The 14,385-nt window shown below is 38.6% G+C and overlaps 1 protein-coding gene across 1 annotated transcript; it reads right to left on the reverse strand.

Moving 5' to 3' along the window:
* Window positions 1-7,677: 7,677 nt before the first annotated feature.
* On the reverse strand, window positions 7,678-9,339 carry LOC131060193 (asparagine--tRNA ligase, cytoplasmic 3-like). The gene has a single exon (XM_057993340.2). It carries the CDS (start codon window positions 9,337-9,339, stop codon window positions 7,678-7,680), a length of 1,662 nt encoding a protein of 553 aa, XP_057849323.2.
* Between the last annotated feature and the right edge of the window lie 5,046 nt (window positions 9,340-14,385).

Here is a 14,385-nt window from a genome sequence, read left to right on the forward strand (position 1 = left end):
TTATATATAAGAGTAGGAGTTGTTGAAAAATCAAGTTTTTCAAAAAGAAATAAAAATTGGTAATTAGACCCAAAGTGGTATATAATATACATTTAGTAGACAATTTCAATTGGAAAAGTTGTGGCCCATATATAAGATAGCTATAATGAATCTCTATAGACCATATGTTTGACTAAATTTAACTTTTAGTTATAATTACTTAAAATTAACTTGTGCTGATAAGCTGGCCCGAAACGTGACACAGTTTTGTGTTTTTACCCATGTATTTCTGATCGAGTATGCATAGTTTCACATGCACAAGTGGAGGATTTGTGCTCCAGTAAATTGCAGAACAGTGGAACCGAGCAGTATGAGTTGAATTGTGTGCAGTATGTACAATGAGATTAAACAGAACTATAATTTGGCATTGGTAGATGCTATTCATTAATTCATTTCACACTTGTGATCTTTGTAATTGTTTGTAAGGTAGTGAGCCTTCCTAAGGATTGTAGCCCTCCTTGGTTTATAAATTGAGTAGTGAGCTCTGGATAGTGTGCCCGAATGCATGTGCATTCCCTTGTAATACTTTTAACAGAGTATAATTATCTTGTGGGTTCATCCCCACCGTGGTTTTTCCCTTAACCGAGTTTCCACACATAAAAATCATTGTGTTATGGTGTTGGTGTGGTTCTTTGATTTATGCTCTTGCATCTTTATTTGTTCATTTAGATCAAGTGGTTGAAAGAACAAGTTGATAAGATTAAAAATTGCAGAACATTGATTCACCCCCCCTCTCAGTGTTCCTTGATTCCAACAGAGCTGCCATAGGAAATGCTAAAACTATATGAATACTATTGTTTATGGTAGGATCCATATTAAAATATGAGGGTGGTTGCTTTATCCTTTTGAGAAATTCGACTAGGTCCACATGACCTATTTCATTATCCCTTATATTATCAATGTTTGAGGATACTGATGAAGGTAGGAAGATCGGATGTGGATCTTGCTTCTTGAACCTCATTATCTTCTTGTCTGGAGATGGTTCCGTTATCCGTACAATAATAAAACTGTAGCATAGAGAAATCATCGATACTTGAGAAGAACATTCATCAACCATTTTTTATTATTTGAACTAAATAGGATCATGCATGTGTTGCATTTGGTGCCATTAGACTTTCAAAAACCCTCATTATATCATAATAGATCAAGTGTAAATCAAGTCTACGAACCCTATTTACATATGTGTGCATTTAGTATAATTTAGGTTCGTAGAACTAATTTATACTTAAGGCTAAGTTTGGATCAAATGTGTAGTTCGGGTTCGTAGACCCAAATTGCACATCAAAAATGGGAAGAAAAAAAACTAGGTGTAGTTCGGACCTACAAACTAGAACCACACTTGGGTAAAACATATCATTAATGTAGATTGGATCCATAGGTCTGAACTACACTTGAATAGAGCAATGGATAAAATAGGTGTAGGCCAGATTGATAGGTCTAAACTACACCAAAGGGAGAGACATGGTGTAGGTCAAACCCATCGGCCAGACCAACACCAAGGAAGAGCACAAAATGGTGAGGTTTGGGTTTGTAAACCCAAACACCACCACGAGTTGATGTGGTTCAGGTTTACAAACCCGAAACTCACCACTAACAAAAAAAGCATCGGAACGGATGAGTTGGTGCTATTCAGGTTTACAAGCCCAAACCACACCAAGTAAATAGTGTTGTGCAAGTCAGTAACCAAAACACCACCTTTGTAGGAAAAATGACAAAAAAAAGCAAATACTAAAGTGGTATTTAGGTTGATGAACCGAAATACCACCCAAAATTGGTGGAATTTGGATTCACCAATCTGAGTACCACTTGGGGAAGGATAAACAAAAAAGAATGGTGATGATAAGATACAGTATTCAAAACCTGAATCATGCCATTAAAAAAATATAATGTGGCTCGGGTTTGTAAACTCAACTACAACGTGGAAGATATAGATGCAAACCACAAATAAAGCATCCCAGCTAGGGCACAAAAATAAAATCCATGGAAAGACTTACGGGAAAAGCCAAAGAGAAAGGAACTCATTGATAAAAATGGAGGAAACCCTAAAAATCGGAGGATAAATGAGCCCAACAAATCTGCCTCTGAGAAAAATGATAAATCAACAACAAGAAATGCGAGTTGAAAAGATTAAAAAATGAAATAAAAGACTCCTAAAACAAATCGCCATAGGAGACATTAACTCAACAAGGAGTGCAATTAATAGGTGCAAATTAGGTTCATGAACCCGATTTGCACTTATAGCTAAGCCAAGGTGCATTTTGGGTTCACGAACCTGATTTGCACCTATGTGTAAATGAAAGTATATAAAGGGAAAGGTGTAAGTGGAACCTATGAACTCAATTTGCACCTAAAGGCCAAATGGTGTAAATCGGGTTTATAGGCTTGATTAACACCTAAAGCTTAAAAGGGATAGGAATTACTAGGAATTCTAAAATGACAACCATGCATGAGGTGAAATAATCATCTTGAAAAGTGTGCATAGAGATTTTAAACTACAAATGGGCCAAAATTTTTTATGGTTGCCCCAATTTTTCTTATGTCTAAATTGGGGATAACTATATTATTTAGGATTAGGAGATTTTAGGGCACATCTCCAAACTATGGAAAATAAATTTCTAAATGAAGAATTTAAAATAAAATATTTAGATGATACTTTGACATTGTTTTAAGATGGCGGAACAAACAATAAATTGAACATGCCTTCTTATGAAGGTTTGCCAATTCTATCAAGAATAAGTACTTAGAAGAAGGCAATGATACCAAGGATATATAAAAAATATGATGGAACAAAAGATCCACATATTCATATAGATATTTGTGAATACATCTAAAATAAACTAGGGGAAATGGATGAGTGGTTAAGACTAGTTTATTGAAGTTTAACACCTATAGCAAGATCAGGGTATATATGTCATGAGTTAAGAGTAAATACTATTGGAATGTAACCAAAGATAATTTATGCAAAACCTTCAAGTTTTGGGATCCAAACCCAAAAATAAATATAATATTAAAATTAATTAAAGAAGTAATAACCAATATCTGAAGAGGGTGATAATTATTGACATAAACGAATTGAATAGAAATTGGAAACCACCACATTACCTCAAAAGATATGCCATTCTATCAAAAAGATCCTCAAAGTGAAGAAGATCCCAAAAACATGGATTTGCAATTAGGAGGAGATGAAAGAGAAATATTAGAAAAAAGTAAATGCTTCTATTAGAGAAAAATGTAGCCCAGGAGGGAAAATCTAAGATAACTAAAATTACACAAGGGAGAAGAAAAATATTCAAAATAAAAAAAGATACTCCAGAATATTAAGATATATTTCCTTAACGGGCCTTCATGGGAATGTTGATTGGATAAAGCTAAAGGTTGGATGGTTCAAAATCAATTTTGATGGAGCGTCGAAAGGTACTCATGGGCCTTTAGGGGCGAGTTGTGTGGCTTGTGATTGGCTAGGGAATATTTTGGCTATTGGAACCTGGAAGCTTTAGATGGAACTAACAATGAAGTGGAGGTCAAAGTGACATTACTTTTCATAAACTTGGTGAGCAAATTATTGATTTCAAAACTACATTTGGAAGGGGACTTGCATATCATTGTCAATGCAATAATAAATGGAGATTCTAAATGTGGAAAATTAAAAAAATATATTAAATTAATTAAAGCCAAATTAAATCATTTTAGTGAATTGAAAATTTCTCACACATATAGGAGTGGAAATGGGGTGGCTAACATTCTATCAAAATGGGTGATGCAAGAGCATCCTCGGTTCATCGCAATCTTACATCAACCAAAAACATTTTCCTTTATGTTTTTCTTTTTGTTTGCAGTTTCAACATTTCTTTTTGTGTGTCCTGGTTTTGGCTCATCGAATCCTGTGGAGTTGGATTCTATTTGAAGACTTGATAATCTTCCTTATCCCCAAACCGCACAACATTTGGATATTTTTTCGGCAACTTATCGCTATCGGTTTTCATGACAGTTTCCTGTTACCAGTTGATAGTTTCCTGCTACCAGTTGTCTGGACCTATTTGCATTTCTAATCTACCAGACCCCTTCTGAAGCTTACGGAGCCCTGAGCATTGATTTTGATGCCCCTTGGTGTGTGGCTGACCTTTTCCCACAATCTACACTTCATCCTTTGGATTTTCCAGAGGAATCTCTTGGTGGAGGCCGACCTTGTTGATTTTACACATTAGGTCTTGTTCTTCCTTTTGATCCCTTTTTAGGCCGATTGGATCCCCTTGGATCATATAAAACATTGTATTGAGAATTAGAATGTAACGATAGAACAATCAGGTAGATAGACTGAGCGTAGAAGATAGATCTTAAGATTGAAGGTCCCGATTGTGACCTTTTCTGTACTTTGAGCATGTTTTAGCAGGCCTGTGAGACGATATCTGTAACTCGGTTGTTACCGGTTGATTGTAATCAAATTTTCATGAAATAAAATAATCTATTCTACATTGCCTCCATCATATCTTTGTGTTTATATTGTGTTTACTCTCCCTGACTGGTCTAGATTGATCTCCTTTAGGTCCCTCCTAACCGGTGACTGCTTCAAGTGGTATCAAAGTGATTTTTCATTCTAGAGGTTTTGTGTCTTGAGATTTTTGTTGTAGGGTGGTGGACTGTGGATCCGACCTGCATCTGCAAAGGACTGGCATAAATGATGGCATGAAGAGGAACTAGGAATGTTGGAGCGTGTGGGAATGTAGATCCTGCTATGATGGAAATGTTGCGAGGGTTAACAGCCCGGTTGGAAGCCATGGAGACAACCTAGAGAAGAGGTTGACACAACGAAGATGTAAGTGAAGATGAAGGAGAAGAAGCCCCGACAGAACAAGTAAACCCACCGATGGTTGATCCAAATGAGGAAAGGTTTTTGAGGGTTTTGAGTAGGACAAATACTAAACCTCATTTTACCCCATCAGAATATGATGGGAAGTTGGATTCAAATGAATTGATGGATTGGATCTCGGAGAAGGAGAGATATTTTAATTTTGAAAACACTGCAGAAGAAAGGAAGGTGAAACATGCTTGTACCCAGTTGAAAGGTCATGCATCTATTTGGTGGGAGCATTTGCAAGTTGATAGATAGAGAAGAGGTAAAGGGAAGATCAAGACATGGGATTAGATGATTGCTAAATTGAAATCAAAATTTATACTAGTTGATTATCAGGTGAACCTGTTCTGGAAATTGCAAAATTTCAAATAGAAGGAATCTAGTGTGAAGGAATACACCAAAGCATTTTACAAGTTGAACATCAAATCCAAACATGTTCATGATGAAGTTGAACAAGTTGCAAAATATTTGAATGGATTGTGGGTGTGTACACAAGATGAACTTAGTTTGATCAAATTAGAGAGTGTTGAAGAGGCTTACCAGTATGACCTAAAGGCAGAAGAGAAGCTAAACAAAAGACATGAGTAGAGGCAGAAAGGAAGAGGTGGAAGGTTTACTAGAGAATGATTTTAAGGAGGAAGAGGATATACCAGAGGTAGAGGAACCTGTATAGATCAAAACAAGGACAAGGAAGTGAACAAAGAAGTTAATTCATACCGGAAAGATGATAGAAATTTCTATCGGAGGAGAGAACCGTGTTGTTCACCAAAAGTGATAACCCAAGAACACCTGCAAATCTTTCTATGAAATGGCCAATTTCAGTCTACAAAACACATCAGGGCTTGGACAACATAACATAGGACCCTAATTGATCCTCATGCACTTCAGGTTCTGCTAGACCTAGGGGGGGACACCCTTTTGATGCACTAAATACAACAATTACAGACACATGACTGCATCAACATTAAGCAGATAGATCATTTCACAAGCTCAACAGGTTAGGAAACATTACAGATTGGCTAGATCTGTACAAACAATAGGATGAAACAGAGCTTGGAAAGAATGGAACACAAACACCCCTAAACATGAAGGGAAAATAGATTTATCTTTTAAAATGTATATCTGAAAACATCCCCAAAACTTGCAAGACCAGTGCCTTGTTCATTGGGCAATAGAGTCACAGACAGAACTACAAATATGAATCATAGATGCAAATTTGTTTTCCTTAAACAAGATATTCATGCACCAATACCTGATATTAATGCACTATTTGATTCATTCACAAATTTATCAGATCTGGAAATACATTTCATCATTTATGACTGACTATAGAATTTAAAACCTTCCTTGAAGGATACCTACAAACAGTCACACAATCTCCTTGAGATGACAAATTTCATCCTCCTTGAGGATTGAATTCATAATAATGAAAAAACACATCACAGAGACAATATCATGGGAAATTTACTCATGCCTGACACAAGTAAGACCTGCAACTAGAAAACAATCTGTCATCCTGCAATGTAGCCTCTATACCCTGAATAGATCCATAGAACTTTACTAGTTTGGGTCAAGAATTTCAGAAAATGGAAGCCATGAAAACTGGAGCACTTCCTCCCAGAATTCTAGAACCCTTACAACTAAGAAGAATAGGGAATAAAAAGAGGAGGGAAGAAAAACAAATTCACAACTGAAAATTGCCAAGTGTCTCTCCTCTCTAACTGAATTTTGTTCCCATGGAAACTGCTTCTAAAATATCCCACATTTGTCCAAATTAACTTCATAATCGGATTCCTCGCTCCGAGAGCTTTCCGAAAATATATAACACTTTATACCTTGGCCAAAAATTGAGTCCTGGGCGAATTAATTCCTCAATGTGCTCAAACATTTAAATTTTTCATTTATTAATATAGTCTAAACTATCTAATAAACAATTTTAATTTTAAAATTTTCATCTCCAAATGTGCTCTGATGTCTTGCCACGTGGCAGGGTCTGATTGGCTGATGGGGTCTACTGGGCGCCACCTGGGATGACACCTCATCTTCTGCCACTTGATCGCCACGTCATCGCCACCGGGCTGCTTACTCGTATGCCACATCATCGCCACTGGGTGCCACCTCACCGGGACTCGCTTGCTGGAGCACTGACTGTACCCGCCACCTACGTGCCACGTGGATGGCTCTCGTTCACTCTCGCTATTTCGCGGGGTTTAAACTTCGTGCATCTTCCTTCGCGAAATAGCGCGAGCCGTTGATCTCTCTCGAACATGCTCGCTTGTTAACCCGGCCTTCGTCTGCAAAATTTCGCCCATCTGCCTCGGGAAGCGTGCATGCGTGGGGTCCACCTGGTTTTTGTCCAGTCAACTCTTCCATCGCCTCGGGAAACGTGCTCGCGCGTGGGCCCGCCTTGGGCGCCCATGGGCACCTTGTGTCAAAAGCCTTTGAGGCTTAGACATTTTAATACTATGCGTTTTTGGATATAAACACTAAAAACGTCCCTCTCCCAGCGCATGTGGGACAAAGCGATTAGGCCTGGAGCTTCATTTTTAAGAATTCTCTGAGTGACTGCCTGGAAGTTTCATTTGCCAGTACGATTTGGTTGAAAGTTTCTCATCTTCCCTCCATATTCCAAACACCACGCTTGCAAACTGTGTTGATTCTCCACTTCTTATATTCAACAGTGACAATTGCATCATTACGAAACCCACAAAAAGAAACTGATTGCCAGATTGGTCCAATTGCTGGGAGAAAACATCGTTTTTACTTTGGCATGTACATGATAGTCTTCAATGTTTGTGAAAGGTGAAAATTTGGTTCTGTTGCAAAATTGCATGACAGTCAGAAAATGCACGATGGCCCAATGGCAACCCAAGTTCATTCAATCGTTTCTCAAGAACTTCATATCGCTCCTCCCGTTGGCTTCCAGACATCAATACTCCTACCTTTGGAACAAGCACATCCATGGAAGCGACTGTCACTCCATCATCATTGAGACGCATGGAAAAGGACTTGATTTGTTTGGGATGATTATAAACAATCATTGGTTTCTTGAAAACTTCTTCCACCAAGAATCTCTCCTGGTCGACATTGAAATCCATACCCCACTCTATCGTGCTCTCAAACTTGACATTCTTTTTCAGAATATCAACTGCCTCTGTATAGGTAATTCGTTCAAAGGAATTGGAAGTCACTAGACGGAGACGATCGAAAAGAATTTTATCAAATTGATTTGCCATGAATTTCATGTCGTCCATGCAGTTGTCAACCAACCACTGACATAAGAATTTCAACAAGTCTTCTGCACAATTCATAGCATCCTCTAGATCTGCAAATGCAATTTCTGGCTCAACCATCCAATGCTCTACAAGATGTCTTCTGCTCGGAGAGATTTCAGCTCTGAAAGTTGGCCCAAACGTGTACACACTACTAAGGCCGTGGGCAAAGCTTTCCACATGAAGTTGACCAGAGACAGTTAAGTATGCCTGCCGAGAGAAGAAATCTATGGAATAGTCAAATTTGCCATCCTTTTGAAGAAGTCCTGGTTTCAGTTTAGTCGTTTCTTCCAATTTTGAAAGAAAAGCTTTTGCCTTGTTGAGTTCTTCAAGAGCATTGTCTATAGAGGCCTTATCACTGTTATTCTTCTTTAGCTCTTGCAGGTCTTCTGTTTTCTGTTTAACAGCATCCTTCGCAGCTTGAATGTCAGCTTCAGTAGGATGGTGCAGTGCCTTCAGTTCCCTTTCTAGTCTGTCTGCTTCACTGTACAGTGTTGTGACTTGAAATGCCTCACCTGCATTCTCACAATGACTAGTTGTGATGATGGGTGTATGCACATAAATGAAGCCATGATTTTGGAAAAATGTATGGGTTGCATATGCCAGAGCATTACGAATTCGAGCCACTGATGAAATCGTGTTAGTACGGGGTCGCAGGTGCACATAGTTTCTCAGAAATTCCAATGGCAATCTTGTCTTTGTGATTGGGTACTTGGCAGGATCAGCAGTTCCAACATGCAAAATCTTTTGAACTTTCAGTTCAACCTTCTTCTTTGTTGCATCTGGTATCTCTTTCAGCACCCCCTCTACTACAATAGAGGATCCTGATGGTGTTAGCTCTTTTAGATTGGCCATTGAAGAGTCCACTACAACCTGCAGAGTGGTAGCGCAAGAACCATCGCTCACTTGCAAATATGCAACACTACTGAGGGTCCTCCCAGGAGTGGGTTCAGTTTTGGTATTTCCACTTGATTTAATAGAATTAAGCCTAGCAGCTACTCCATCAGTAGTAGCATCAGCACTGTTATTGTTAGCTCCTGTCACCAGTCTCATTAGAGACCGCAAACAAAGAGGAATTCTTGCCTGCACATTAGGAGGGCAGTTGGCATCATTGACTTCAAGGAAGGCAAAACTTGTTTTGCCTTGCTCCCGCCCAGTCTTTACCCACGCTTGCATTGTAGGAACTCCCTTCAACACTCATATCGCCTACTTTTGCTTCTTCAAACAATGTAATTACCACGCAATGTACTTGTTTAATGGCTTCTAACGCTGCTCCTAAACTCCACACAGTGCACCACACCACGTTGCATGCAAGGGAAACACTCAAGACTCGGCTACACTCCATAGCCACGCTGCAGGGAGGTCTTTGGTTAGCAAAGAATGTCTCTGCAACCTTTTCCTCATTTCCACGCCCAGCTGGGTCCTTTACAAATGCCAAAGATTGTAAAATCATAGGAATGGCCCCATGATTGAATACATGGAATTCAAAGTTTCAATTATTGAATCGCCTAAATCAGGCGAGCTTACTTCAATAGAACATGCAAACTGAGCCCACTGAGAATTTGAAAACAAGACTTAAACCCAAAGTGCCCCTTATTCATCACGCCTGGACTGAATGCAATATATCATGCAATAAGCTTCAGTCGCTCCACACAATTTGATAGATTATTCCATAATTCCTTGAATGAATCACGATGCCTATAACCATAATATAATCAAAACCTAAAGTAGGTAAGATATACCCTGTGCTTGTGTGTATCTCTATGGCACCTACGTCGCATCTTCATGAGAAGCTTTGTAATAGCAGCATTTGTTCTAACATATGTACTTTCTCTGATTTTGCCATATGGACCAAGTGGGAAGCAACGACCACAACCATAGCAACGTTCACTAATTACTCTTGCCTTGGGAAAAACTGGAAACTTGGAAATAGAGCTAGCATTAAGAGGTACATCATTGTAATGAATTGAGCTTTCAAATTTACTTGCACCAGCGGGGCAAACTCTTTCACATGGTCTTGAACAATCAATTAGACAATCTCCTGGATCAAATTAAGCTTTGCGGAAGTTAAAATCTGTGTCATTATTAACACTGATCATTAGCCAAGGCCTTCCCAAGGGTATCCTCTCAACTACATTTCCTGACATACATATCATTTTGCACTTGGTTTTGAACTTTCTCAGCTCTCTCACTGTCCAACCGGCGAATTGCAGTCGAGCCGGGTCGGGCCCCAAAGTGGGTCCAACTAAAAAAATTTCGTTTTCATGCAACTGACCCTTGGAAAGCTTCACGGACCTCAAACACACCTCTGGAATCGATCGACACCATTTTCAGATCATAAAATTGCATTTTACATCCTTCAGGCAATTACGCCACAATTTTCGCATTTAATCGCGAAGATGTAATTTTCAAACCTGTCAAAACACCTTTCTGGAGCTCGCCATCTGACAGGCATGTACTTTGATATAAAAGGATGACATCTACCAAACGGTTTCTCAAGACGAGTCCCGGGCAAAGAGATATTAATTTCCGAAAATGGCCAACTGGCCTTGTCGACACTGCGGACCTGATGAAGTCAATGTTCTGGCAACACATGACGCCTTTCTCAAAAATATCGAACGACCTCCGTAGGCTCTTGAATTCGGAACATAGGTACCTTTAAGTACATATTAAACCTTTGAATTCTCAGTTCGATCACCAGACTGACAGGATGCAAATGACACGCACACAAAAATGGCAACAGTAACTGATCTAACACTGGAGTGCGGGTAACTGAATTTGATGGCAAAATGAGCTCTTTTGAGAACCGATCAAACGGATTGGTAGGGCCTTGAAATTTGAAACGTAACTCATCATTTGTACCAACATTAGCCCAGAACAAACATTATGGCATGACGCTTACTGAGGCAACTTTTACACTTATGCGAAACAGGGCTCCGACTAGCTGTTGAAACAGGGACTTGCCAAAACATAGAAGCTGCAAACGGAATCGGTTCCAAAAACTGAGCAAATGGATTCGTTAAGACTTGAAAATTTGTGAGCTCACTCACATTTATGCATAGGATTGAATCCATTTTGAATTTTTTCATGAAAATCAACAGGGCAAAAGATGTAATCGCTCAAAGTAGGCTACTCAATAAAATCTGCATTTGTGCCTAAAATGCACTTCCAGCTCACCCTTCAAAACGGGTACCTCATAAACTTCTCCAAATTGAATTCTGAAAGTTGCACATCACTGAATAGGCCAAATGAAAGGTGTGGGGCATGAATCTCAAGCCTTACCCTCTGAAAATCAACCGGCTCTACTTTGCCCTCTCGCAAACTAAGCCATTCAAACTGACTTATTTTAATCATTCGAAAATGCTGGGCAAATTTTTGAAATGGGCCTATAAACTTGACTCAGTTTTAATACTCCCAACAAACCGGATGGCTACCGGAATAAGAATTTTGGAAGACAAGACAAAAGAACATTTAGAGGAACTTGCTTCAAGTGTGGAGGGGAAGGACATCATTCTTTTGAGTGTAAGAAGACAAAGAATACCGAAAGAGCAACAATGGTGGAAGAAAATCCCACCCGATCAGACAATAAACCGAAAGATGGAGAACTATTGGTGATGAGGAGAGCTTTGTGTCATACCGGAAAAGATGAAGAGCCCTTGCAAAGGAAGACTTTGTTCAAGACCAGATGTAAGGTATCCAATAAGTGTTGTAAAGTTTTTATTGACAGTGGTAGTTCAGGTAATCTTGTTTTAGAAGAGATGGTGAATAAGTTGAATATGGAGAGATTGAAATACCCTAAGCCTTATCATAGAACATGGATTCAAGATGAACATAAGTTGTTAGTAAGTGAGCAATGTTTGGTGAAATTGAAAATTGGGAACTACCATGATGAAGTCTTGTGTGATATTATGCCTATGGATATTTGTCATCTTTTGTTGGGTAGACCTTGGCAGTTTGATAGACAAGCAGTACATGATGGGAGGAAGAATACATACACTATTGTGGCCAATGGGATGATGAAAACCTTGTTGCCCTTGGAGGAACCTTTGAAGAATGAAGTCTATACGAATGCTCGAATTTGTTTGGTAGATGGAAGGAAATTCCTAGATGGATTGAGACATGAGAATGTGTGTTTTGCCTTAATTCCTAAGAAGACTGAGAACCCGGAGCATGAAGAGGATCAACCAGAAGACATAAAATATTTACCAACAGAATATGAAGACATCATTTCAGATAATGTGCCTGATGGATTGCCACCTGTGAGAAGTATCAGTCAGTGCATGGACTTGTTTCTTGGAGCTAGTTTGCCTAACAAAGTTGTACACTGGGTGACAGTGATAGAGAATGAAGAACTGAATAGACAAGTGCACGAGCTATTGAAGAAAGGTTTGATCAGAGAAAGTTTGAGCCCTTGTGCAGTACCAACAATATTAGAACCTAAGAAGAATGGAGAGTGGAGAATGTATACTGATTCTAGAGAAATAAACAAGATCACAGTGAAATACTAGTTTCCTTTGCCTAGGATGGATGACATAATGGATTGTTTGAGTGGAGCCAAATACTTTATAAAGATAGATTTGAAGAGTGGATATCATCATATCAGGATTAGAGAAGGCGGTGAGTGGAAGACAACATTCAAGACAAATGAAGGACTGTATGAATGGTTGGTGATGCCTTTTGGGTTAACTAATGCACTGAGTACTTTCATGAGGCTGATGAATGAGGTATTGAAGAAATTATTGAGTAAGTTTGTTATTGTGTATTTGGAGGATATTCTGATTTTCAGTAAGACAAAAGAGGAGCATTTGTTGCATTTGAGACAAGTTTTGCAGAGGTTGAGAAAAGAAAAGTTGCTGATAAATATTAAGAAGTGTACTTTCATGAAGGATGAGTTAGTCTATTTGGGATTTGTGATATCTAAGAATGATTTGAAGAAAGACCTTGAGAAAGTAAAAGCAATTGTTGAGTGGCCTACACCAGAAAGCATTGGAGAGGTAAGATATTTCATGGATTGGCTAGTTTCTATCGAAAGTTCATTAGAAATTTCAGTTTAGTTTGTAACCCTATGACTGAGACCATGAGGGGAGATCAGAAGGATTTCAAGTGGACCACCAAAGCAAACAAAAGTTTTGAATTGTTAAAGTAGAAAGTAACTGAGCAGCCTATGTTAACTTTACCGGATTTCAATAAAGTATTTCAATTGGATTGTGATGCAAGTGGAACATCAATACGAGTAGTGTTGAGTCGGGAAGGGAGAGCAATAGCTTATTTCAGCGAGAAATTGAATGATGCATAGAGGAGATATTCAATGTATGATCAAGAGTTTTGTGTCATAGTTCAAGCCTTGAAGAAGTTGAGACAATACCTGTTGCCTAAGGAGTTTTTGTTGTATACAGATCATCAAGCTTTGCAGTATTTGAACAGTCAGAGTAAGTTGAATTAGAGACATATGAGATGGGTAGAGTTTTTGCAGAGTTACACCTTTGTGTTGAAGCATAGAAGTGGGAAATCTAACAAAGTTGTTGATGCATTGAGTAGGAGAAGGAATTTGCTGACATAGATGAGAGTGGCAGTATTAGGATTTGAAGATTTGAAGACCTTGTATGATGATGAACCAGATTTTGCAGAACCTTGGAAAGCATGTAGAGAACCGGTTATGTTAGATATAAGAAAGTGATTGGATTACTTCATTTAGGATGAGATGTTATTCAGAGTAGTTCAATTGTGTATACCTAAGAGTTCTATGAGGGAGAATTTGATAAAGGAGAAACACAGTGGAGGATTAGCTGGAGATTTTGGTATTGACAAAATAGTAGCATTGGTGAGTGAGCAGTGCTTTTGGCCCCAGATTCATAAGGATGTTAATAAATACATGCAAAGTTGTAGAGTTTGTCAAGTTGCAAAGGGTAGTAGTCAGAATGTGGGATTGTATAAACCTTTGACAGTACTGGTAAGACCTTGGAAGGATATTGTATATGGTGAAAATGGATAACAATAATAATGATATTGAGAAGCTAAATGAATTCAACCACAAAACCCTAGCCCAACAACAACAAAGATCCACCATAACATATGAAGATTACCTAAGACAATGCAAATCAAATGAAATCACAAAGATTATACCATCACATGTCCAATAGGGTTTGAATCTCCATTCTTCCTATCTCCATTGATCTTGTTTGATATATTTTCTCTCAGATTTTATGTGCACAAGAGCTCAAC

This window comes from Cryptomeria japonica, chromosome 7 (assembly GCF_030272615.1).
Source record: "Cryptomeria japonica chromosome 7, Sugi_1.0, whole genome shotgun sequence".
NCBI classification, from domain to species: Eukaryota; Viridiplantae; Streptophyta; class Pinopsida; order Cupressales; family Cupressaceae; genus Cryptomeria; species Cryptomeria japonica.